This window comes from Emys orbicularis, chromosome 4 (genome assembly GCF_028017835.1).
Source record: "Emys orbicularis isolate rEmyOrb1 chromosome 4, rEmyOrb1.hap1, whole genome shotgun sequence".
NCBI classification, from domain to species: Eukaryota; Metazoa; Chordata; order Testudines; family Emydidae; genus Emys; species Emys orbicularis.
Genome location: NC_088686.1, coordinates 131188896 through 131212867, shown reverse-complemented (window position 1 = coordinate 131212867; position 23972 = coordinate 131188896). Strand labels below are relative to the sequence as shown.

Sequence of the window (23972 nt, the reverse complement as noted above, 5' to 3'; positions counted from 1 at the left end):
CCCCCGCCTCCTGCCCCTCCCACATTCCCCTGCATGCCCCCAAATTCCCCCTCCCCACCTGCCCCTCCCCACATTCCCCTGCACGCCCCCAAATTCCCCCGCCTCCTGCCCCTCCCACATTCCCCTGCACGCCCCCACATTCCCCCCGCCTCCTGCCCCTCCCACATTCCCCTGCACGCCCCCACATTCCCCCCGCCTCCTGCTCCTCCCACATTCCCCTGCACGCCCCCACATTCCCCCGCCTCCTGCCCCTCCCACATTCCCCTGCACGCCCCCAAATTCCCCCCGCCTCCTGCCCCTCCCACATTCCCCTTCACGCCCCCACATTCCCCCCGCCTCCTGCCCCTCCCACATTCCCCTGCACGCCCCCACATTCCCCCCCGCCTCCTGCCCTTCCCACATTCCCCTGCACGCCCCCACATTCCCCCCGCCTCCCGCCCCTCCCCACATTCCCCTGCACGCCCCCACATTCCCCCCGCCTCCCGCCCCTCCCCACATTCCCCTGCACGCCCCCACATTCCCCCCGCCTCCCGCCCCTCCCCACATTCCCCTGCACGCCCCCACATTCCCCCCGCCTCCCGCCCCTCCCCACATTCCCCTGCACGCCCCCACATTACCCCCGCCTCCCGCCCCTCCCCACATTCCCCTGCACGGCCCCACATTCCCCCCGCCTCCCGCCCCTCCCCACATTCCCCCCGCCTCCTGCCCTTCCCACATTCCCCTGCACGCCCCCACATTCCCCCGCCTCCTGCCCCTCCCACATTCCCCTGCACGCCCCCACATTCCCCCACCTCCTGCCCCTCCCACATTCCCCTGCACGCCCCCACATTCCCCCCGCCTCCTGCCCTTCCCACATTCCCCTGCACGCCCCCAAATTCCCCCCGCCTCCTGCCCCTCCCACATTCCCCTGCACGCCCCCACATTCCCCCGCCTCCTGCCCCTCCCACATTCCCCTGCACGCCCCCACATTCCCCCGCCTCCTGCCCTTCCCACATTCCCCTGCACGCCCCCACATTCCCCCCGCCTCCTGCCCTTCCCACATTCCCCTGCACGCCCCCACATTCCCCCGCCTCCTGCCCTTCCCACATTCCCCTGCACGCCCCCACATTCCCCCGCCTCCTGCCCTTCCCCACATTCCCCTGCACGCCCCCACATTCCCCCGCCTCCTGCCCTTCCCACATTCCCCTGCACGCCCCCACATTCCCCCGCCTCCTGCCCTTCCCCACATTCCCCTGCACACCCCCACATTACCCCCGCCTCCTGCCCCTCCCCACATTCCCCTGCACGCCCCCACATTCCCCCCGCCTCCTGCCCCTCCCACATTCCCCTGCATGCCCCCAAATTCCCCCTCCCCACCTGCCCCTCCCCACATTCCCCTGCACGCCCCCAAATTCCCCCACCTCCTGCTCCTCCCCACATTCCCCTGCATGCCCCCAAATTCCCCCTCCCCACCTGCCCCTGCACCCACATCCCCCGCCCTCCTGCCCTTCACGGCAGCACACAGAACCAGACACTCCGCAGACTTTACCTGATCTCCTCATTAATGGCGTCCAGCTGCTCCTGCAGCATGATGGCTAGGGTCTGGGCGTCGGAGTGCCCGCTGGGGGACAGCACGTCCATGGAGCTGAAGAGCGCCTCGGGATCCTCCTCCTCCACGTCCGAGATTTCCGGGTCGCTGTCGAAGGTGTGAGACATGGTGGCCAGGACACCGCCTGGCTGGGTCTGCTCCCAGTCCTGAGAGACGGCAGACCCCACACAGGTCACTACTTCCCCACCACACAGCAGAGGCCAGGGCCCAACCCATGGGAGTTAGGCTCCTAAATACCTTTGAGGAGCTGGGACCAAGCCGTGAAGCAGCCAGCACCGGCTCCCCTTGAGCAGGGGCAGGGCCTGCTCCCTGGTGAGGCGCCTCCGAGTGCCCCTCATTCCTGTGTGAACCTCCCTCTCGCAACTGTGACAGGAGACTCTAGTGCACAAAGCACCAGGCTCCTTGGATCAAACACACTGTGCTACCGGGCCCCAGGGAGACGGCCCCCCATATGACCCCCAGAGCCAGACCTTGGGGAAAGCCTTCCCTCTCAACCTGGTTCCTGGGGAGAGGGGCCTCCAAACTTGGGTCCCAGGGCAAAGGGCCCCCACACGCCCCCCAGACCTGGGCCCCGGGGAGACGCTTCCCTCTCGACTTGGGTCCCGGGGAGAGGGACGCCCCCTTAAGCCGGGCTGAAGGGAGAACCCCACCCCCAGAGCTAAGTCCCATGGAACGGGGCCCCCACATGCCCCCAGAGCCCAATCCTGGTGAGAGGATCCAGGCCCTCCCCCATTCCCCAGAGAAATGCAGCAACAGAGACACTCTGCTCAGAGCAGTGCTCTCTATTCACCAAAGGCCGTAAGTGCACACCGGCCGGCTCTGCTGTCCCTCAACCCCCATGCCCGTCCCGTGCCACGTGCATCCGGTGTGGTGTAACTGCACCATGAACCCACTTCACCCTGCGCTTTAAATCAGGGAGTAAGTGCTGGCTTGGCCACGGTCCTGTCACTCCCCCACACAATAAGGAACCTCTTGATAAGAAGGGGGTTTAGGGCAATAGCCCTGCAGCTGTCCCGGCCTAATGACCCCAGCAAAGCCCCCCCTCATTTGAAAGGACACAGGCAGCTGCCACAGCTGTTTCAGTTGCAAAAGATCCGTAACACACTCCAAGCTGCAGGCGTAACCGGAGCCTGCACGCAGGCCGGCCGCTGCCCTCGGAGGCGCTGGCTGGAGATCAGCCACGAGCCGCATTCAGAGCAAGGTCGACACTGGGGGATTTTACCTTGGGAGGTTCTTCCCGCAGAGCTGCAAAGCGACCCATCTGTGGCCGGTGCAGTCCAGGAGGCGTCCCGAAGGTCTCGGCGGGGGCGTGAACCACCGTGCTCAGGGGGTACCTGAGGTCCGTGGCGCTACCCACGTGGGACCTACGAGAACGAGGGAGAAGAGCCACAGTGTGAAATGCTGCGGTTATGACAACACAGGCGCAGCCCCTCCTGCCCAGGGCGAGCTGGCTCATGCGGCAGGCTGCTAAACCCGTCTCCCGCCCCACAGGCCGAGCCGGTGCACTCCGTGTCCAGCCTGGGCTTGCACTGAAGGGAAAGAGAGATGGAGATGGGGAAGTCTGAGCTCCCGGGGCTGTGACCACCTGACCTGAACTGACAGTGCCTGCTCAGGGCTCTGGAGGAAAGTGAAGCCCCTACCTCACTGTCTCTAGATCCCAGGGAAATATCTCCCCACCCCTGACTCTGAAGAGGCAGTTCCACCTGGTGGGTGTGAGCAAGAACTAGTGCAGGTAACCAGCCAAACCCGTGATGCAACTGGCGCCCAAGGCCCCGCTCCTCAAAGAGATTTAGGCATCTAACTCCCACTCAGCTCAGGATCTGGGCCCAAGTAACGGACCATGTTTTCTTGCGCCTCCGTGTGCTAGGCAGCACAGGTACCGACCACCTGGCTAAGAGAACCGAGCCACTAAGAAAAGGCCCTGCAGTGTATTTACTCATTTCCCTGAGATCCCCGGTCCCTGAGTTCATACAGTTCTCAGCCAAACTCTTCTGATCTTCCTGACAGGACTCAAGCCCCCTAAGATTCCCCTGCAGCCTTCTCTTCTCCATAGCTCACTTCAGCCTCTCCCCGTGGTGAAGATCTGCCACTAAAGCTGGCCAGGAAGTGATCCACTCCCCACCCCCAGCACCACCACCAAAAATTTCAACAAAACCCAAACTGTTTCCTTTTTGTCACATTTTTTTCTTCAACGTTTCTTGGGGGTTCATCAAAAAGCTGAAAAATTCCAGTTTAAAGCCAAGCATTCAGGGCAGGGGGGTTCCCACCAATGGACAGGTTTTATTCATTTCATCTGAAAAACCCTTTTGGCTGGCAAATGTTTGAGCCACTCTCCCTGCCACGCCTCTGTGCAGTGCAGGAGCTCAGACCCGGCAAGTTTCAGATGTGGCCTCACCCCGCCTTTGTCCAGTGACAGAATCGTTTCCCTGTCTTCATTACGACAGCACTTGTCATGCAGCCTGGAAGCATGTTGGCCTTCTGTGCCGCAGGTGGGCAAGGCCTTCCCCACTTCACTTTGCTCCTAGCCCTAGTCTCTTAGGGCCAGATCGACAAAGGTATAGGCACCAAAAGGGGCAGACAGGTGCCTAGTGGGATGGACAAAAGCACCTAACCAGGTCAGGAGCCTGACTTGCATTGGAAGTCACTGGTATTTCGGCACCTATCTCAATTAGGCACTTTTGAAAATCCCACTAGGAGACAAAATGTGTTAGGTGCCTTGATCCCAGTGATTTCCAGTGGGAGTCAGGTGACTAGTCTGTTTTGGAGCTTTTGTCACTCTCATTAGGCACCTATCTGCATCGTTAGATCCCTAAATACCTTTGTAATCTGGCCCTGATCTCTTTCACGGCCAGCACTTTCCAGAGCTTTACCCACCACTCCATGGCGTGCTTTTCAGATACAGCACCCTACACAGGCTCGCTTCCGATTCCCTCAGCAATTCCCTGAGCCATCCCCCTCATGTGTGACTCTTTCCAAAGGGGGATGTAGGACACTCCCGGTTACGAATGAGATTGCCAGTTCTGCTGTCCTCAGCAAATGTTACCGCTCTCCAGGCTGAGCGCTGGGTCACCAACTATCCCTGCACCGCCTCCGGTGCCTTTTTTGCAACGGAGTTCATTGCCAGGGGGGTGACATGCTGCTTTGGTGCTCACCCAATCAGCCGCACAATTTACACAGCTGCCCTCCAGAGCCAGGTCGACGAGCCTCAGCTGAGTTTTGCAGCTCAGGCCCATCTCTGTACAGGAAAGGCATTCCAGACAGGTGCATGGCAGATGCTGATAGAAGCTTTATAGGAGTACAACGCACTGCCTGCTTGACCAGCCCGGACTGATGGAGCAAGAGCAGATTAAATAGATCCCCGTCTCCTTTTTCTAGGGAACCCTTGTGCTCTAGGTTGGTATATTACTAAGCCAACCTTTAACTGATGGGGTTAGGGACAAACTTCCCTCTTGGGTAGGGTATTCCTAGGGGGTTCGGTCACCTTCCTCTGAAGCAGCTGGCACTGGCCACTGTTGGGAGACAGAATCCTGGACTAGATGGACCCCTGGTCTCGTCTGGCAATTCCTATGAACAGCAGTCCCTTAACCGAGCGGAAAGGGATGGTTTCAAATGGAATTTCCAGGCCAAAGGCCCCAGCGTGCCTTAGGTCACAGCAGGTGGTGAATGAATGAAGAGACAACAAGGGACACTTAACTAATGGGACAGATTGCCAGGGGCACTTGGAGTCTTTCAGACAAGAGGGGGTGTCTCGAAAAGCTCCCTGCTAGCTCAGCCGGAAGCTCTGGGCCGGATGCAGGAATTGCTGAGTGAGGTTCTCTGGCCTGTGTGATGCAGGAGGTCAGACCATCAGAATGGTCCCTTCTATAATCAGACTGACTGCACAGTGGCCATCCTCTGCTGAGACCTCTTCTCTCTCTAGAGGTTTAAGAAGAGGCTATTGCCCTTGTGGAAATAATTCCCCTCCGATCCTGCCAGATATCTTCCACCAGTACAGGGTTTGGTCCAGCTGCTGCAGAGGACTGGTCCCCTCTCTAGGTCCCAGACTAGCAAATACAAGAGGGTTTGAAGACCTGAACTGGATTCTTCTCTGGATGTGACCCAGGTGCCTGTCAGACCCCTATGGAATACCACAGCTTCTCCTCCTTGGGGAACAGGCCAGAGAGAAGATGTGGGAACGGGGGTGTGGGGGTGTGTGTGGTGGTTTCCTTGCCCCAATGGCAACAGCAGCAAGGAAGTCAGGAATAGTTCTGAAACTCTTCCTTCATGACCAATCGGGAGGACGGGGGGGGAGGGGGGTTACAGAACAGAGCAGGCAGCTCATTGATGTTGAGAACTGACACTGGCGAGGAGAAAGACCCCCGTGGACACAAACTCAGGCAGCTAATCATAGAATCATAGAATATCAGGGATGGAAGAGACCTCAGGAGGTCATCTAGTCCAACCCCCTGCTCAAAGCAGGACCAGTCCCCAGACAGATTTTTGCCCCAGATCCCTAAATAGCCCCCTCAAGGATTGAACTCACAACCCTGGGTTTAGCAGACCAATGCTCAAACCACTGAGCTAATGTGTCTAGCGGAGCTCAGGGGGGAAATCCTGGCTCTTGAGAATTTCACCATTGACTTTGGTGGGCTCAGGATTCCACCCGAGGTGCAGAGTCCAGACCCAGCAGGTGGATGAATGAGGAGGACCAACCTGCCCAAACACCCTAACCAAGTGGGCAGCAGGCAAATACGTGTCCTGTTATCTTGCCACAAAATGGCATTTAAGGCAGTACTACCCGCTCGGCCCTTTCTAGCCTCCCTTGGGGAAGTCGTAGAAGTGCAGGCAATCCCTGGTCACCTCTAGCCCCGGAGCCACGCCTTGACATGGCATTCCCCCTAGACTGCAGGAGAGTGTTCGACAACTTTCCCTCCAGATCCAGCCTGTCATAAATATGAAGGGAAGGGTAACAACCTTTATGTATGCAGTAACATAAAATCCCTCCTGGCCAGAGGTACAGAATCACTTACCTGTAAGGGGTTAATCAGTTCAATTAACCTAGTTGGCACCTGACCAAAAGAACCAATGGGGAAAGAAGATATTTTCAAATCTGGGGGGTGGGGGTGAATTTTTGTTAGTGCTCTTTTTGTTGGTTCCTCTCGGGACAAAGAGAAAGACCAAGCAGGTAAACCAGCTCCTAACAAGATCCTGAAATGATACATCTAATACTGCAGAAATTGTAAGTAATAGCAAGGAAATGCGTTAGTTTATCTTTTGATTTAGCTTGTGAATTTTCCCTATGCTAAGAGGTAATTTTATTCCTGGTTTGTAACTGGGAAGCAGAGTTAGAGGGGACTCCTCTGTGTTTTAAATCTTTTTATTTACCCTGTAAAGTTATCTTCCATCCTGATTTTGCAGGTGTGATTCTTTTTCTTTTTTTTAAATAAAATTCTTCTTTTAAGAACCTGATTGATTTTCAGTGTCCTAAAAACCAGGGATTTGTTAACCTATGGGTTGGTATATTATTATTATTCTCAAGCCCCCCCAGGAAAAGGGGTGAAGGGGCTTGGGGGGATATTTGGGGGGTGGGGGTAGGGCTCCAAGTGGTCCCTCCCTGAATGTTTGTTTAAATCACTTCGTGGTGGCAGCAATACCGTCCAAGGATAAGGAAAGGAATTTGTGCCTTGGGGAAGTTTTTAACCTAAGCTGGTGAAATATAATCTTAGGGGGTCTTTCATGCGGGTCCCCACATCTGTATCCCAGAGTTCAGAGTGGGGAGGGAACCCTGACACAGCCTCTCCCAGGTCAGGGCAGGACTGAGAAGGCAGGTGCGCTTGATTTCCCACGGGATTGACAGCTCTGGCTGCACAGGCAGAACCCGCTGACATCTGGAGGAGGCTGACCAACCACGGGCATGGAGTGACCATCTTGGGCTTGGGCCTTGCCTGACACCCTCCTGTTATGGAGAAGCAGGAAGGAACCCAGGTTGCTCATTCTTGGATGAGGGGAGGCTGGGAACATCCAGAACGTCTGGTGAGGGGGAGGCGATGTGGCACAGAGCCGGGGAAGCGGGGCACCATGCAGCGAGCTGGATTGGTCAGGGACTGGAGAGGCGACTCTCCTGGGTACAGACGAGTTCTGGGTTGGCCATGAGAGGTTATCTAGGTAGGAAGACGTCATGGCTACCAGTTGAGATGCTCAAAGCGGACTTGGGCATTCAGACACACAAATCCCATTGAAATTAACGGGGTTTGCGTGGCTAAATTGCCAAGTCTGCTTTGGAAACCTCAGCCACTGGCCCTTTCTCCACCCAAGCTAGCAGGAGGAGGGATTCCCCCCAGGCAGGGCGTGTCTGCCCCTTCCCTACTGTGCCACCGTCTGTTGTGACTGGCGCTGCCTGCCCCAGAAACACCTCACAGCATCCCCGCTGCTCACAGTGCGGGTACACAGATCAGCTTCACTCCCCCAGCCGTATGGGTGTGTCACAACACCCCGGCTGGGCTCTCCCACCTCCTGAGGGGACAAGGAGGAATCTCAGCAAGCCTGGCACGGGAGGTCCTGACTGAAGAGGAAATTGCAGGTGTCAGCAATACGGATCCCCAGAGACAACCCCGAGTCAGGCAGCCCAGGAGACAGAGCCTGTCTCTCAAGGAGAGGGCAGGGCTGGGGCAGGCGGGGAGCCGGGGTCCCAGCAGACTGTTGGAACTGGAAGAGGCGATGCTTTCTGCACTGTCCTATCTCATGGAAATACTCGCTCCGCGGCAGTGCTGGACATGAGGGGCAGGCTGAGGCCAGGGCTTGGTTTCCTTGCCAGAGATTCCGAACAGTTCTAGGCACTTACGGTGACGGGGCATAGGGTCCCCGATGAGCCACTTGTCTAGGTACGGCACAGCAATGACCAGCTGCCTCCTTGGGAAAGCCATGAGCTGTGTCACGGCGTGGCACTGGCGCTGTGACTCGGCAGCTACCTAACTGGGCTTTAAAGGAAGGCACCTGGGCCATATAAATGGGGCAGAGAGCGGGTCAGTCAGGAAGAGGGCAGGTGAGAGCTGCAGAGACCCGGAGAAAGTCCCTGAAGGAAGCTGTAAGAGGGTGTTGGGGGAAGGCTGAAGGCAGGAGAGCAGCAAGAGAGGTTGGCTGACTGGCGTCCCCGAGCCAGGGCTAAAGGATTGGAGAGGATTGAAGGCAGAAGAGCAGCAGAGGGAGCTGCCTGCTGATGTCTAAGATGGAAAGCGGAAGCCGAGGGCCAGACAGTGCTGAAGGCAGAGAAGCAGCAGGGGGCTTACCCATGGGCATCTCCATGCCAGGAGAGGTTAATGGAATGGGGTGGGGGTGGAGGGTGATGGTGAGGATGATCTCCCAGCAGAGAGGTGTTGGGGGCTCCTCTGGGAAGAGCGGTGTTGTACTCTACCTGGAAGGGCTGCGGTGGCTGTCCTGGCAGAACGACAGGAGAGGACCAACGACAAGCCCAGGTATGGGGAGCACCAGGGGACTATCTGTCCTGGGATTTCAAGGCCCACATGCACTGGGGGTGACTATGTGTGGAGACTTGTTTTGGACTATTTACACGATGGCTTGGTAATAAACCAGCCACAAGGAGGGGCAAGAGAACCTGGTGTAGAGTTACTGGGGACTCAGAAGAAAGGAAACTGAGGCAGGCACGCTTGTCATGCTGCAGCCTGTCGCGGGAGGGGCTGCAAGTGGGTTGCCCTATGACACTCAGTCATTAACTTGGTCAAGCTGCTGGGTGCTGGCGCCATTCTAAGAACCGCCGGTGCGCTCTTCAGACACATCCCAGCTTCTTCCGGCAGTAACCCCGAATCCTCTTGTCAATGCCCCATGCTACTGGCCCCTACCAGATATCCAGCCAACTCCATCTCAGATCCATTCTTGACCGCATACTGGCTCCTCCACTTCAGGTGCAGACTGGGGGATGGCAAACCCTGGCCATTGGGGAATAACAGCGTCAAAGGCAATTCTAAGCCCTTTTCCAAGGGATGATGCAGCTGCTGTGGGCTCTACAGCTGATTGCACTTGGACCTACTGGAGGGTCTTTGGAGAAGTCAGAGAACAGCTGCCAGGGACTCCCTCTCTCTCCCACCAAGTTCCCTACAGGACCTGCTGGCTGTGGTCTCTGACCAGAAACTTTAAAACCATCGCTCCTCTGTCAACAGTCCCTGCTGCCCACTGCCTCAGTCATAGATGGGACAAAAGGACCAGATTGTCTGAGGAGAGAGTCTAAGCGGATGTGGACGGTGAGTAGGCAGTATGCGCTTTTGCTTGCTGGCAGAAAAATGGGTGCTTTGCCATGGAAAACGCCCACAACTAATATTTTGATTTTTTGTCTACATTTTACATGAAAATTTTTGACTTTTTGATGGAAATTCAAAAAGTAAAAAATTTCGGCCAAACCTAGTAAAATGTCAGATCTAAAATGCTGCCATGGTGCCTCATGGGAGTCATAGTTTGGGGGCCTCATACCTCCATCCTCCCTTATGGGCTGAGTTTCCTAGTTGGACTGCATCTCCCATGATGCACCAGTCTCTTTTCTTGACGAGGCAAGATTATAACAGGGAGGCCCTGGCCATGGTGTATCATGGGAGATGTAGTCCAGCTGGTGAGCCTGGCCCATAGATGACAATGGGGACATGAGGCACCCAAACTACAACTCCCATGAACCATCACAGCAGTGTATTTAAATCAAAATATTTGGGTTTTCGAGTGGAGTGAAATGGAGACCTGGGCAGCCGATGTTGCTAAGATGTCCTGTGCTCTTTTTCCTAGGGGAGCCTGTGGCGAGATACTGCCCTCTGCTGCACAGTTGCTTCACTGGATCATAAAGCTGCAGTAATCTCATTGAGGACTTTAGCCAATGCAACCAAGTGTGCAGAGTGGCCTGGCCATGATCTGGACTTGCCTCCTCCCTACAGATGGGAAACTGCATGATAGGCTTTAAAAAAATTGTTTTCCTGGTGTTTGCCGCGATGGTTACATTTGTACAAAAATCATTGTGGCCAGAAAAGCCCACTAGATTCAGTGAAACGGGGGGGAAAAGTCACCGTGGAGAACCTCAATCAATGCTTCTGCCATTCCAAAGGCAGCAAAGAACCCCCCACCACTGAAAAGCACCCGGCAAATCAGAGAAGCTTCTGGAGCAATCTATATATTGTTTTTTTCTTCTTAATCTTCACAGCCAAGTGTGCAACAAATATTACAGCACCTTCCTGCACCAGTGGAGATGGGAGCTGGCTCTGCCCTCTCTCTATCTGCTGACTCTGCAGCCCTTTGTTGGCAACAAAAGTGCAATCCATATTTCCCTAACGGTGGAATACAATTTGCATAGCAACAAATGCAATACTGGCTCCAGCAGCCAACACTGCACACAGACCCCTGGGTCTAACCCCTGATGTTAATCTACGGGCGGGGGGGGGGGAGGGGGATAAAGGGAGCAGAGGGGGCGGTGATGGGTCTAGCACTAAGTTTGTCATGAGAAACACCGTCTGCGGGAGTCGATCCCCTGCAGTGGATTCTAGGGTCCAGGTGGCCTGGAGAGGACAGACAAGTTCTCCAAGACCCCAGGGACGTCCCCAGACTGCTCCGAGGAAGATGCGGGGTTGGGGGTGACGTGCCATTGAGGGGACACAAGTACTCTTCACCCACTGGCCTATTCTGTGCATCCTGTCTGATGCTCCGGCCTGCTGGGGTGATGTGATCGAAGACCCAGGGGGGAGGGGCACAGGAACACTCAGGGACCCCTTCCCCATTAGCTCCTTGCTAACTGGGCCATCCTGCTCAGGCACAGAGGGCGAGAAAGCACAGCGGGTTTTAGAAAAAGGGACTGTGTCCCCCGACAGAAACCCCAGCCCCTCCTTCACCTCCCTGTTTGACGCCTGCTAGCCAGGGCCTGCTGCGAAAGGAGGGAGGAAAGGGTGGGGGCAGCACCCTGGCGAGAGGCCTGTCCTGCCACCCCCAGCGGAGGGAGATCAGGATTCCAATCACAGTGCCCCAGCTGGACCCTGCTGGGTGACACCAGCTTTTGTATCAACCGCTGAGTGGCAGAAGATGGAGACACTTCAAGTGTCAGTCGGAACCCCACAACCTCTGGATGGTGGGCAGAGACACCCCCCCCCCAAGTCCCCTATCCTGCCCCCAGGCACAATCTGCCCCTTCCCCTGCCTCTCCCCAAGAATCCCTACCCCTCCTCCCACCTCCATTTTCTGGCTACACAATTCACAAGTTCTCCAGCCCAGCCTGAAGATGAAAGGGAGGGGGCAATCCAGTCTTGGAAGGGGAGAGAAAAGGAGGTGGAGATTTCATTCTCCTCTCCCTGTGCCATCAGCCTACTTGAGTCAGTGGAGCCAAGATCTTGCATGATATTGCATGTGGTTGGATCATGGCAAGTCCGGCTCCCAGCAGGACCGTCCGCAGCTCGGACTCCATGTGTGGAAGCAGAAACGGGCACCGTTCGATGGGCTCAGTCTACACTGCTACAGACTAGGGACCGAATGGCTAGGCAGCAGTTCTGCAGAAAAGGACCTAGGGGTTACAGTGGATGAGAAGCTGGATATGAGTCAACAGTGTGCCCTTGTTGCCAAGAAGGCTAACGGCATTTTGGGCTGTATAAGTAGGGGCATTGCCAGCAGATTGAGGGACGTGATCATTCCCCTCTATTCGGCATTGGGGAGGCCTCATCTGGAGTACTGTGTCCAGTTTTGGGCCCCACACTACAAGAAGGATGTGGAAAAATTGGAAAGAGTCCAGTGGAGGGCAACAAAAATGATTAGGGGGCTGGAGCACATGACTGACGAGGAGAGGCTGAGGGAACTGGGATTGTTTAGTCTGCAGAAGAGAAGAGGGAGGAGGGATTTGATAGCTGCTTTCAACTACCTGAAAGGGGGTTCCAAAGAGGATGGATCTAGACAGTTCTCAGTGGTGGCAGATGACAGAACAAGGAATAATGGTCTCAAGTTGCAGTGGGGGAGGACTAGGTTGGATATTAAGAAAAACTTTTTCGCCAGGAGGGTGGTGAAGCACTGGAATGGGTTACCTAGGGAGGTGGTGGAATCTCCTTCCTTAGAGGTTTTTAAGGTCAGGCTCGACAAAGCCCTGGCTGGGATGATTTAGTTGGGGATTGGTCCTGCTTTGAGCAGGGGGTTGTACTAGATGACCTCCTGAGGTCCTTTTCAACCCTGATATTCTATGATTCTATGATCCCTGCCCCACTGGGACCTCATCAGTTCCTCCTTCCACACGTCCATTCCACCCCCTACCATTCCCTTCCCGAACGGAGAGGTGCTTTCTGACTGCCCAGCATGCAGAGTGCGGTGAGAAAGGAACACTGCTCAGGCACAGACAGCACCTCAGCCTGGCCCCTGGAAAGCCCATCCCTAGTGGGACCCTAGCCCTACACATGGGTACTTTTCGTTTTGAAAATGCCTGACACCCCATTGAAGCTACCGCCATGGAGAGGGAATCCAAATGCCATCAGGTCTGATGCAGCAAACTTCAGGGCTTCCCTGCTCCCCCAGCCCAGCGCTAGCGTAAGCTCAATCTGCAGCTCGATCCTGCCAGCCCCAAAGACAGCAGCACCGCTCCTAGACCACCGCTCACGGTGCAGGGAGAGAATCCAAGAGAGCAGGAAACTGAGCAAGCCCACGGTTCATTTCTATGGCCCAGTGTGGCAGGTGGGGCTGCTCTGCAGTGCCCCTAAGGGACCACGTGCGGGATTGCAGGTGTTCCCTGCCTTAGTCGGTAAGTTGTGGCCACCTGCTTGGAGCAGGGTGACCCATGACCTAAGCGCTGCGTGTCTCTCTCAACAGTTAAACAGCAGCATGAACTCAGGATTCGGCTGTCTGCATTTTTAAGTACAGGGATAAAAAACCTCTCAAATGCAAGCACTTAATTGTAGCACTTGAGGGCAAGGCCTGACCTGGCCCTGAGGTTCTGGGCTAGCACTGAGGAGCTCCTCCTCTTCCCAGTTCCCCCAGCTCTGTCACTGAGAAGAAGCAGGCCAGCCTTCCCGGCCGGTCTGCTGGCTGTCTCGCTGGTAGCCTGGTCTGAGCGGATTTTCCCAGAGCAAGGGAGGGAACCGATGCCTCCTGCAGGGGGCAGAGAAGGCCTGATCGATCCCATCACACCTAGGAAGCCGGCATCACGGGACAGCAAGGCAGTCTGTGGCCAAGCCTGAAGTCCTTACCTCGTATGTACACTGTCCACAAATGTCCCGCTTCTTGTCTTTAGCTGGTCAACCTCCGACCTCAGTTTGTCAATTTCATCTGACAACCTTCTCTGTTCAGAATGAAACGAGCGAGAGGAGGGGAGGTTAGTTTGTCCTGAGCAGCTAAGCTTTTGGGGAATCTAGTTTCTTAACAGTTAACCCTATTTTAAAAGAAAAAAAAAACACTGGTCCCAGGCTCTGGGTGTCTTCAACGTGTCTGTAAAGCCACGGGGAATGCAGGCAAGGGTAAATGATGACGCTAGGGCCTGTGCAGGGACAGCTAGGTGCGTTATAGTGGGAACAGACAGATGCATACGCAGGGAAACAATGGGAGTCTGTTGTTAGTTTGTTACATGAAGGAGAACTGACCCCACTTGGATCTCCAGCTTTCGCTCCGTGCCTTGCCGTGTGAAGGTTTGCACTTATCCCAGCGAAAGGGCTGACAGCAAGGAGTCCGCACTGGCAGGGAATCCCACTGCCAGCCAGCAGCTCTTTCCTAATCAGAAACTTGCATCTGCACTAAGTGGCCCCGTTATACTTGAATAGCTGCCAACGGAGAGGCCACAGCTCGGCAAGGAGGCATCACAGACTGGAGCGGAGCCAGGAAACCATTATTGCCGCATGGCAAACTCCTGCCTTCCCAGAAGGTTGCAGCCACATCCCATCAAGTCACTGCTAATGAGGCCAGATGCATCAGCAATGACTAGACGGGATGCTAGTGTAAATGGAGGAGGACCGAGTGACACCATCGCACCAGGCTCCAGTCCCGTGTGCAAACGGATCAAAACTTGGGTTTCTCTGAATGCTCCTTCCGCCAAGCATGGAACACCATATCAGTTCCCAAAGATCCAGTTCCCTGCACTGCCCTGAGCAGTCACAGCCCTTCGAGGGCGAATCAGCTTCGAGACGACGACAGCTAAGGCCATGGTCATACATCCCGAGGGGTCAGGGCGCAGCAGACAGCATAGAAGAGGAAGGGCTAGGTGAGAACAGTCCAAGGATAGTTATGAGCGAGGCCAGGGGATGAACGCAGGACTGCTTAGACCCTACACTGGCTTCTCATCAAGGAGCAAGGGAGAGGCAAAGTCCTGCTCCTGATCTTCAAGGCCTACTGCAGGCCGGGCTGAGATCAATTCTCACACCGAGATGGAGCGAGCTCCGAGGGACCAGGCAAGCCGCCTGGGAACAGGGGATGCAGCTTCCTTGGCAGGCAGCCCTGGGCTGTGGAACCCCTTTCAGCAAGCACCAAGACAGTCCAGGAGACTCACCCTATGGAAACTTCACCTGCTTAGCAGGGCTTTCCCCAGAGCCCGGGAGTTATTCTGCAAATCCCCCTCATATAAACTAGGAGGAAGGGGCAGGGAGCAAGAATCAGCTGGCCAATTTTACACTCCCTTTGGAAGGGGCATGGTTACGCCGGGGACGAACGCAGGATAAATCTTTAGACAGCTTAGACTGGAGAGCATGTGCCTGTTAAATAATACCAGGGGCTGGTGGGACTCGCAGCTTTCACCCACACCACGGCATGGCTTTATTTATGGGACTCGTGCTGCTGGGCGTTTTGGGATCCTAGCTCTTGCACCTGTAACCAGGGTGTTTCCAATAGGTGGGGCTGCCACGGGCACAGGACTGGGAGTGAGGCAGCACGATCCCTGAGGCAGCCCCCCAGAGCGGCACGTACCTTGTCATGCTGCTGCACCTCGATCTGCTTTTGGGTGCTTTCCAGCTCTTGCAACAATGTATTCTTAAACATAAAAAATGAGAGAGAGAGAGAGAGAGAGAGAGAGTCCGTTTAGCTCAATCAGTGGACATGTGCCCACGCGGTCGAAGTTGAGCCTCAGAGAGGGCCGGGCTGATGGACACACGTCAGAACAGAAGGTGACGTTTTCCAGACGCTCAACTGGCAGTGATTGGCAGTGGGAGTGATCGCACGGACAGATCCACCTTGGCAATAACTAGTTGTGGCATCAACCATCTGCTTTAAAATCCCTTCCTCGGGTACTCGCGGCTACCGCAAACTGGAGTGTGAATAAACAATATCTGCAAACTGCGCACCCCTGCCCCAGGCCTGCACTGGGCTGCCCCAGGCCATGAGAAGAACATACGATGGGAAGGGACCTCTGAGGCCATCCAGTCCAGTCCCCGCTATCACAGGCAGCCCTCTCAGATCATCTCCTTCATAAACTTACCAAGCTCCATCTTCACTCCAGTGAGGTTCCTTCCCCCATTGCTCCTATAGGAGAAATATCCCCCAGTCCTGAAACGAAGGGCGAGCAATCCGGCATGTGCCACAGACAACTGCCCCTTCCCCCCGCCCACCACGTGCCTCATCCCTGCCCCTCACACTGTGGGAGTCTCGCCTAGCTAGCCTGTACGCTCTTTGGGGCAGGGACCTTCTGCTCCCTGGCAGTGTCCAGCACAGTGGCCTCTAGGTGCTACCACAATACGGATAATAGCGAGTAACACTGAATCGGGACTGCTAGCGACCGGCCTGGGAGGCGACAGGTGAGATCTGCAGAGCTGCCCAATGCCCGGTAGAAAGGGACGACCAATCCCACAGGGGGGTTGGAAATCCCAGGCCTGGTTTTTCCAGCCCTTCTGCCCATCTCTCCCCTGTGCAGAGGCTGCAAAGCTGTACTCTCCACAGAGCCGTCACGGTCTCCCTTTGCCCCTCACGCTGCAGTTGGTACCTTTTCCTCCAAGGCTGCCATCCGCTCCTTCAAGTGAAGCTGCAGCCGCTCATTGGACTCGCTCAGCAGCCGATCCACCGTGTCAGACAGCCGCTTGTTATGCTCCTCGTTCATCTTCTCTCGCTGCCGGGCCTGCAACGGCAAATGGCAATCAGCCGCCTGAGCCCCTGGAGCTGGGCGCGCTGGGGGGGATGCTTTTCAAATGGTTCTTTAAAGGAGTCGGGAAAGGCCCAGCCCATCTCCTGGCCAACACAGGCCCCTACCCAGCACTGGGACAGCTTAGCGAAAAGAACCTACTGAATGTGAACCTGGCTGAAACTGCTACTGCGTGGTCTCCCTGAGCCTGCAGAGAACCTAACCAGGTGTTATGTGTCCCACTGATGTCAATGGGGGCAGACTCTGAACCCTAATGATGACATGTTGTGTGACACCGTTAGCTATTTCGCTGCTGGTGGCTTTAGCACAAGCGCACAGCTTCCTCGCTGGTGTTGGATGCAGTGGTGGATACTGGGGTAGCTGGTTGGTGTCAAGGGGTGCAGGGGTGGGGAACTAGGAGCTCAAGACACCACCAAAATTTCTAATGACTTCCAGCCTTACCCACCACGGGGGATGAAAGAGGAGATGCACCCTGTGCACACCTGGTCCAAAGCCTCTCAGCTCCTGGCTGTCGAAATGCCCCTGCTGCCTTCTCCCCAAACTGCCAGCCTCCCCTGAGCAGCAGTGAGGACAGGCCGAAACAAAAGGGGAGTCCTCAGTCCCCCAGCCAACGTGGGGGGAGCTGTTACAACAGGGGTCGCTGCTCTCCCATGCTGTGGCTTGGAGGGGAACCTCTCCCTCTGCTGTTTGCTCTCCCTTACTATAAACCCTTCCCCCTGCCATTCCTGTGATGCACGTTATCAGCACAAAGCACACAGACACGTGCGAGGAACATAAAATACAACCTGAACCAGGTGAGATGCTGGCAGTGCCATGGCCGGGCGCTAGGCAGGAAGGACAGGCAAGGGCCATCCAGCCTGCTCCAGTTCAGAACACAGCAGCACATGCCTGTAGCTCCAAGCTCCCAGCCAAACACTTCCTTGCTGCCACTCAAGTAAGGAAACCTGCCTGGGTGCCAGTGACCCTCCTGGACAGTGCTGTGGGCAGGCTGGATTATAGAGCAAGGGGCGTGGCTCGGCTGGGGGGGCACGTTCACATGGTCATTCTAAGCCCCTGTTTTCAGACTCTCACTAACCGTCAGAAATAAGCAAAGATTTAGGTCGAAATCCTTCCAGGCCCAAGAGCAGGATTCACACAGGACTCTGCTGAGTTTTGAGTTACCGGAGCAGAGATTTTATTTATTTATTTGTATGCTTTAGCTCTTGCTCTTGGTGCGCGCAGAAGTGCCTGCATTTCCAGGCTTCAGACTTGCGAGAGCTGACTGGGTTTTTCGAAAATAACGAGGGGCAGAGCCGAGGCGCAGGGAAATTATCACCAACATCAGAGGATCACAAGGACAACCCAAGGAGAGCAGCTCACCACTCCACATGCTTTAGAAAGGTGGACCGGTGTCCTGATCCCCACCTGGGGCCTAGATGGGGGAAGCTCATTGGGTCTCAGGCCATAAACAGGTGTCTCAGGCTGTTCATTCCTGGAGAAGCGGACTGTTTGTAAGTCGGTGTCGGAATCACAGGGGCACCTGGCCAGGGGCAGATGGAGCTGGTGAGCTCCCATCTGAGAGCTCTCCCTGCCATCCTCGGGACTTCTCCACATAGCTACCCTATCGTCCTGCAGCTCCCCCCATGCCTGTGAGCCCTGCCGAGCTCTCAGCAGAGCTTTCCCATGACCCCAGCCCCGCCCTGTCTCTCCATACAGTTCACCCAGCCTGCTGCTGTCGCTGGGCCATGCGCTTGGCTGGCTGGTTTGACAGCGGCTGGAGGTTCTAACCACATAACACGCACCTGGCAGGAAATCTAGAACACGGTTTCCCAATGCTTCTTGTTCTAGGTTTGCCCATGACCCAGAGCCAGTCAGGGGTGGGGAAAAGCAGCCGTATCCAGTCCCCGTTTCTTCACCACAATCATTGCTTCTGCCAGGTGAGGGAGCCCCTCTGCTTAGACCAGCCACGCCCACTGCACAGGGTTAACACGGTCTGGGAGCGACCCCACCAGCCAGCCCGAGCTCGTTGTGTGCACAGCACAAGTTTACTTCTGGGGCTGGACCCCAGTAAGCTGAGTACAAGATATTAGCTTAGGGCCTGACCCTTTACAGTCAATTCAAGCTCCCTGCAGGGATTAAGCAGGCCAGTGAGGGAGGAGGTGCGTTAGGCTCTTCCAATGCAGAGAAGATGCTCAGCAATTTAAACAGTGTTTCCTACATGCAAATAGTCTCCCCACGCCACAGGCTATGGGCCCATTCTCCTTTCACCTGCCCTGTTCTGCATCAGTGTCACTGCTGTGGGGAAATAGAGGGGGGGGCCTTCTTTTTGATAGCCAGAGCTGTGAATCTGAAGGCCCCAAAATAAACCCTCCAACAAAGATCTGTTATGCTAACTACCCTTACACAAAGCAGGGCCCAGGGCAGGGCCTGAACTAGACTAAAAAAAACACAGTTTTCTGCCAAACTCGGTCAAGTGTCATGTCCAGAGGAGGGGGGAGGGGTAAGGTGGGGCAAGGAGGGAAAGAATAAAAAGCCCCCGCAGCAGCACTAATGAAATATGTTCATGGCTGATGAAATATAATAACCGCTTGTGTGAAGCAATAGGTAACTTTAGCTAGATGCAAACTGACTCATGCAGCTTCTCCTTTGGGTCATCTGTGACCCACTCCGTGATTCCAGCTATCTGCAAAAATAGCCAATCATAGATCCTCTTTAGGCTTCCCATGGAACCCCCCCCCCAATCTTTAACCAAAAGACCCCGGAAAATAACGTGTCTTGAGAAATGTACCCAAACTGGTGCCAAGTACCACCCCTGGGGAAAACCACTTCTCGGAAAATTAATAAGGAAGGTACGGGGGGGGGGGGGGGGGAAGACTGACCCCGACCCTACTTTCTTAACTCGCGGTTTGGGGGAGGGACTAACCCCAACCCTAATTTCTTAACTCATGACTATTGTTTGTACTTTGCTTGCGGTTTGACGAAATAAAGCAGCCTGCGAGCTGCTGCTCGGGGTGTCAGTCTCCGGACTGCACCCCAGTGCACTGGTATGTATGTCAATAAACTGGCCTCAGGCTTGAGTCTTTGAACTAAAATGACTGAGTGGGGGTCTTTGACCACAACAATTTGGGGGCTCGTCCGGGATCACTCGACGTCCCACCGGACCGGAGGACCGTGGACCGCTCCCACACCGATCCCAGGCGCCAGGTAAGAGACCCTTGTCTCTATTTGGGATTCGGTGAGGAGCTGCCCATAGGCTCTAGGTTCAGGTGAGAACGCGCTGTGATCCGAACCTTTTAAGGTTAGACTCGTTTGCCTGACGCCTGTTCGTTTTGTGTGTGTCCGTTCTGTAACTTGTCTGTTTAAATTCTTGCATCATGCTGCGCTATCTCTATCATTGTTTTCTTAGGCTATAAGCTGCGGGGGGCGTAGGGAACTGTCTGTTTTGTGGTGTGTACACAAGGGTCTTAGACCCGACGGTTTCTTTGGGACAGCCTCGGTGAAATTACTGGGACATCCGTCCGGCAGTTAAACACTTTTAGAGTGCCAGCCCAGAATAAAAACAAGTTTCGGATGACAGGAGATTATTCAGGCAGGAACAGAGGCTGAATAGGCTGGGTGATCTCTCCGGGACATAAAGGAAACCACCACTGACTCAAGAACTGAGTGGCCCGAGGACTAGAGGTAAACAACTGAGAGGGAGGCATTTAATGCCTTCTCCCTATGTCCGGGCATAGCTCACTATCCTATTAAGGGAGAGGCTGTGCACGAACAGCGTGAGAGAGTGTAAATTGAGGTTTCTAATCTCGATAAGAACAAGAAGTACGCCAAACTCCTATGCTTTGCCTTTTTAAGCTTTCTACTTTGTCTTAGTCAGCTTTGTGGCTCTTGCCCTCTGGGAGGTGGTTTCCCCAGGGGGGAGTGAAGGACCGGCTGCTGAGGAACCCCGGGAAGGTGGACCCCAAAGTGAGTAGGGGAAGGAACCCACCCCCTGGAACCCACTGCAGGCGGGGGAAGGGACCGAGGATAGCGGAGACCCCCGCCTAGAGTGACAGCGGTGGGGTGAGGCCAGGGCACCCTGGAGCCTACTACGGGTGGGGTAAGGGACTGGGAAAACCGGAGGCCCCCACTTAAGTAAGTAGTAGTAGGGCAGGACTTCAGGGAATCCCGGAGCAGCCGAAGGGGCAGGCAGGACTCCCACCAGCAATAGGCTGTGTGGCCAGGTTGGCCCTGCGGCCCGGGGATTGGCAGCCCTCACCACCAGCAGTAGGCTGTGTGGCTGGGTAGGACTGTTATAGCAAAGATCCTCGATTAGGTGTAAACGTGGTTGTGATTGTGGGTCGTAAGGTGGTCCAGGGACTTGCTGCAAGCGGGGTAAGATACCGAAATAGCGGAGACCCCTGCTTTGGGTGAGTAAGTCCCTATCCCTTCTATCCATTAAGACGATTGTGTCCCTCCTCGCTCGGAGAGCGGGGAGGCCCCGGGAAACTGCCCACGTACTCCTAGGTAGTAGAGTATCCCATCCCGTTCTCTTGAAGACGGGCCGGTGCTCTCTACTGGGGGAGGGGTGTACGGGGACCAAGCCTTTCCTAGCCCTCTGTGTGGTTGGCCTATGACCGAAACCCTCCCCCAAATCTTCCTCTGGAGCACGGACTCGCATATGGAGTGAGCTCCAGCCCCTGGAAATCGTTTGCCAAAACCTGGGGCAATCGGGCATCCTACCCCGTTCCTCTCAGAGGCGGATTGGTAACTCGTTGCCGGACAGGGTGCATGCGAGAACCTCCCTTATAAATCCTCCCCAGTGGTGTGAATGTTGGGGGGATTGGCCTCACCCCGAGCAATAGAGGCTAGGAAAATTGGTCTCGCCTGGAAAGGAGACTAAGGCTTATTGCTGTGTTTTAGTGTTGTTTAACTATTCTTCAAGCATGATAGCAAGTGTTTTAGTGTTGTTGTGTTGTTTAACCACTCTTTAAGTATAATAGTAATTGCTTTGTTAAATAATTAATCCTCTTCTACAGGGAGGGTTGGTAAAAACAGCCCACCCTCCTTGCTGAATTGATAGTAAAACAATGCCTGTGCCCATGAAAAAAAAAAGGATTGGGCCCAAACGGGCAGGCAACCGCAGTTTAAGGAAGTTAAGGGGGGGGTGAGGGGTTCACTCTGTGGTTGCTGGTGGAAATTAAGTAATTGCAGAGTTGGCTTCTTACTTTCTTTCTTTTATAATAGTAATTGCTTGAATAATGGTGTGACGTTGTGCAGTCTATATGGTTTTATAAAAACTTGATAATAAGTCAATATAATGTAACTGGAATAGTTTTAGAGAAAATACGGTAATAAGTGAATATAACGTAACTGGGATATGCTTCATGCAAAAGGTCTCTTGTAAGGTATCATTACAGAGCTTATAATCTACTGAGTATAATCATCTGATTTGTATAAATGTACCACTCTTGTATCTAAAACTAGAAATATAAAATGTATCTCTCTATCAGTGTTCTAGAGGGCGAACAATTTATGAGTTTGCCCTGCATAAGCTTATGCAGGGTAAAACGGATTTATTTGGGTTTAGACCCCATTGGGAGTTGGGCATCTGAGTGCTAAAGACAGGCACACTACTGTGAGCTGTTTTCAGGTAAACTTTTAGCTTTGGGACAAGTGATTCAGACCCTGGGTCTGTGTTAGAGCAGACTGGAGTGTCTGGCTCAGCAAGACAGGGTGCTGGAGTCCTGAGCTGGCAGGGAAAACAGGAGCAGAAGTAGTCTTGGTACATTGGGTGGCAGCTCCCAAGGGGGGTTTCTGTGATCCAACCCGTCACAAATGGCATAAGCAATAAAACTATAAATAAATGTTAAAAAATAAATTCTTGGTTTCTTTGCAGCCATTCCTTTGGGAGTGTCTGTAAATAATCCAGGCAAAAGGATATTAAGGTAAAATCATTTGACTATAAAAAAGTTAGTTAAATTTGTTAAGAAACGCTCCTGGTGTGTATAATTTTTTGTTTATAAGTTTAAGATAAGTTAATGTTGTTTTGGGGTTATAGAACCAAGAAAAATACTTTTGCCAAACAAAGTAAACTAGTGTTGTTTAGTTTTGGTAGTTAGCATTTGATCCTTAAAGTAACTTAATGCTTTACAAAGTTTAAATTGTTTTAAAATAAAGACCAAAGTTGTGGCTGCAGCAGGGTAGTCAAAGCCAGGAGAATGGAAAATTTTAAATCTGTTTTGGTAACAAATAGTGAGTAAAGGCTAATATCAACTAAAAAGCCACAAATAGAAATCTTGAAGTGTTGCTGGGTACACCTTATACCCTAATCACCTTTGGCGCCCCCTGGACGGTTGCGCCTCAGGTGCTCTGGCCCTATTTGCTTGCGTGCATCACCGGATGACCGTGGACCGTTAACTGCTGCAGTTAAGTAAAACTTTTCCTCTGTGGCCCAGCACTACTGCCAGCGACGTGATAATTGGGCAGGTAGCACTTTTCCCTCTTGGGAACTCTTTCTAAATATTTGAATTAATTTTATTCAAATGTTTAAATGTTATAATTGTAAGTGTGTTAGTTTAGTAATGTATTTTCTAGTAAAAAGGGAAAATGCAGGATCTTGGGTGGAGGTTTTGCGGCAGTTTTTGCATTGGTAAAATATGTCATGCATGGGCTGTTGTAAGGCTTTTGCTTAAGAATTTTGTATCACAATCTGGCATATCTGAACTGATTATAAAAGAGCTATGTGCAGCTTCACAGATCCAGTATGTGTGCAGCTTCACAGATCCAGTATGGCCAAATACCCTTTGAAGGCCACTCCCAATCAAAAGACCAAATTCAACCCTTATAAAATTTTTTACCAGGGCACCCAATGCAGCTACCAGCAGTGCCCTGCTGGCCTAGCTCAAATTGTTCAGTCATTTAATAAATTACACCATAGTCAGGCACTAACGAAATGTGTTAGGTCTTTTTTTATACAGCAGTCCTGCCACTCACTGAAACCAAAAGACTGGGTCTGCATAGGGGTCCATCAGCAAAGAACTGCCCTGGCCCCATGCTAAGGGACTCTTGTCCGCTGACAAATCCATTAAGCCTTCGGACCTTGCTAAGAAAACAACTTCTCCACCTGAGGCCATAATAAAGCCTCCAACCAAGCAAGGTGATTGTGCTGGTAACCCCTCCCTTGCAGCCTCATTGCCGGACAGCTAAGTGAACTAAGACTACGAAATCTTGAAGAATAGCTTGCGGAAGCTAGCCAAAACTACCTGAAAATGAAACTTTTAATATTCCTCAGCCTCTCCTCCTTAACGAACTTGGGGTGGGGAGGGAAAAAGTAATTTTTCCCCCCTAAATCTTGGCCAATCAGTAGCCTCCGGTTTGGCCTGTG

General features: G+C 54.0%; 1 protein-coding gene across 1 annotated transcript in view; it reads right to left on the bottom strand.

Annotated features, from left to right (window-relative positions):
- Nucleotides 1-23972, bottom strand: part of PPFIA4 (PTPRF interacting protein alpha 4) — a 130911-nt gene that overhangs the window by 54859 nt on the left and 52080 nt on the right. The window contains exons 10-14 of the mRNA XM_065404424.1: nt 16475-16606; nt 15466-15528; nt 13764-13855; nt 2811-2952; nt 1529-1734 (exon numbers count right to left, since the gene is read on the bottom strand). Coding sequence (XP_065260496.1) covers nt 1529-1734; nt 2811-2952; nt 13764-13855; nt 15466-15528; nt 16475-16606 — 635 coding nt within the window. The remainder of the gene's footprint in view (nt 1-1528; nt 1735-2810; nt 2953-13763; nt 13856-15465; nt 15529-16474; nt 16607-23972) is intronic.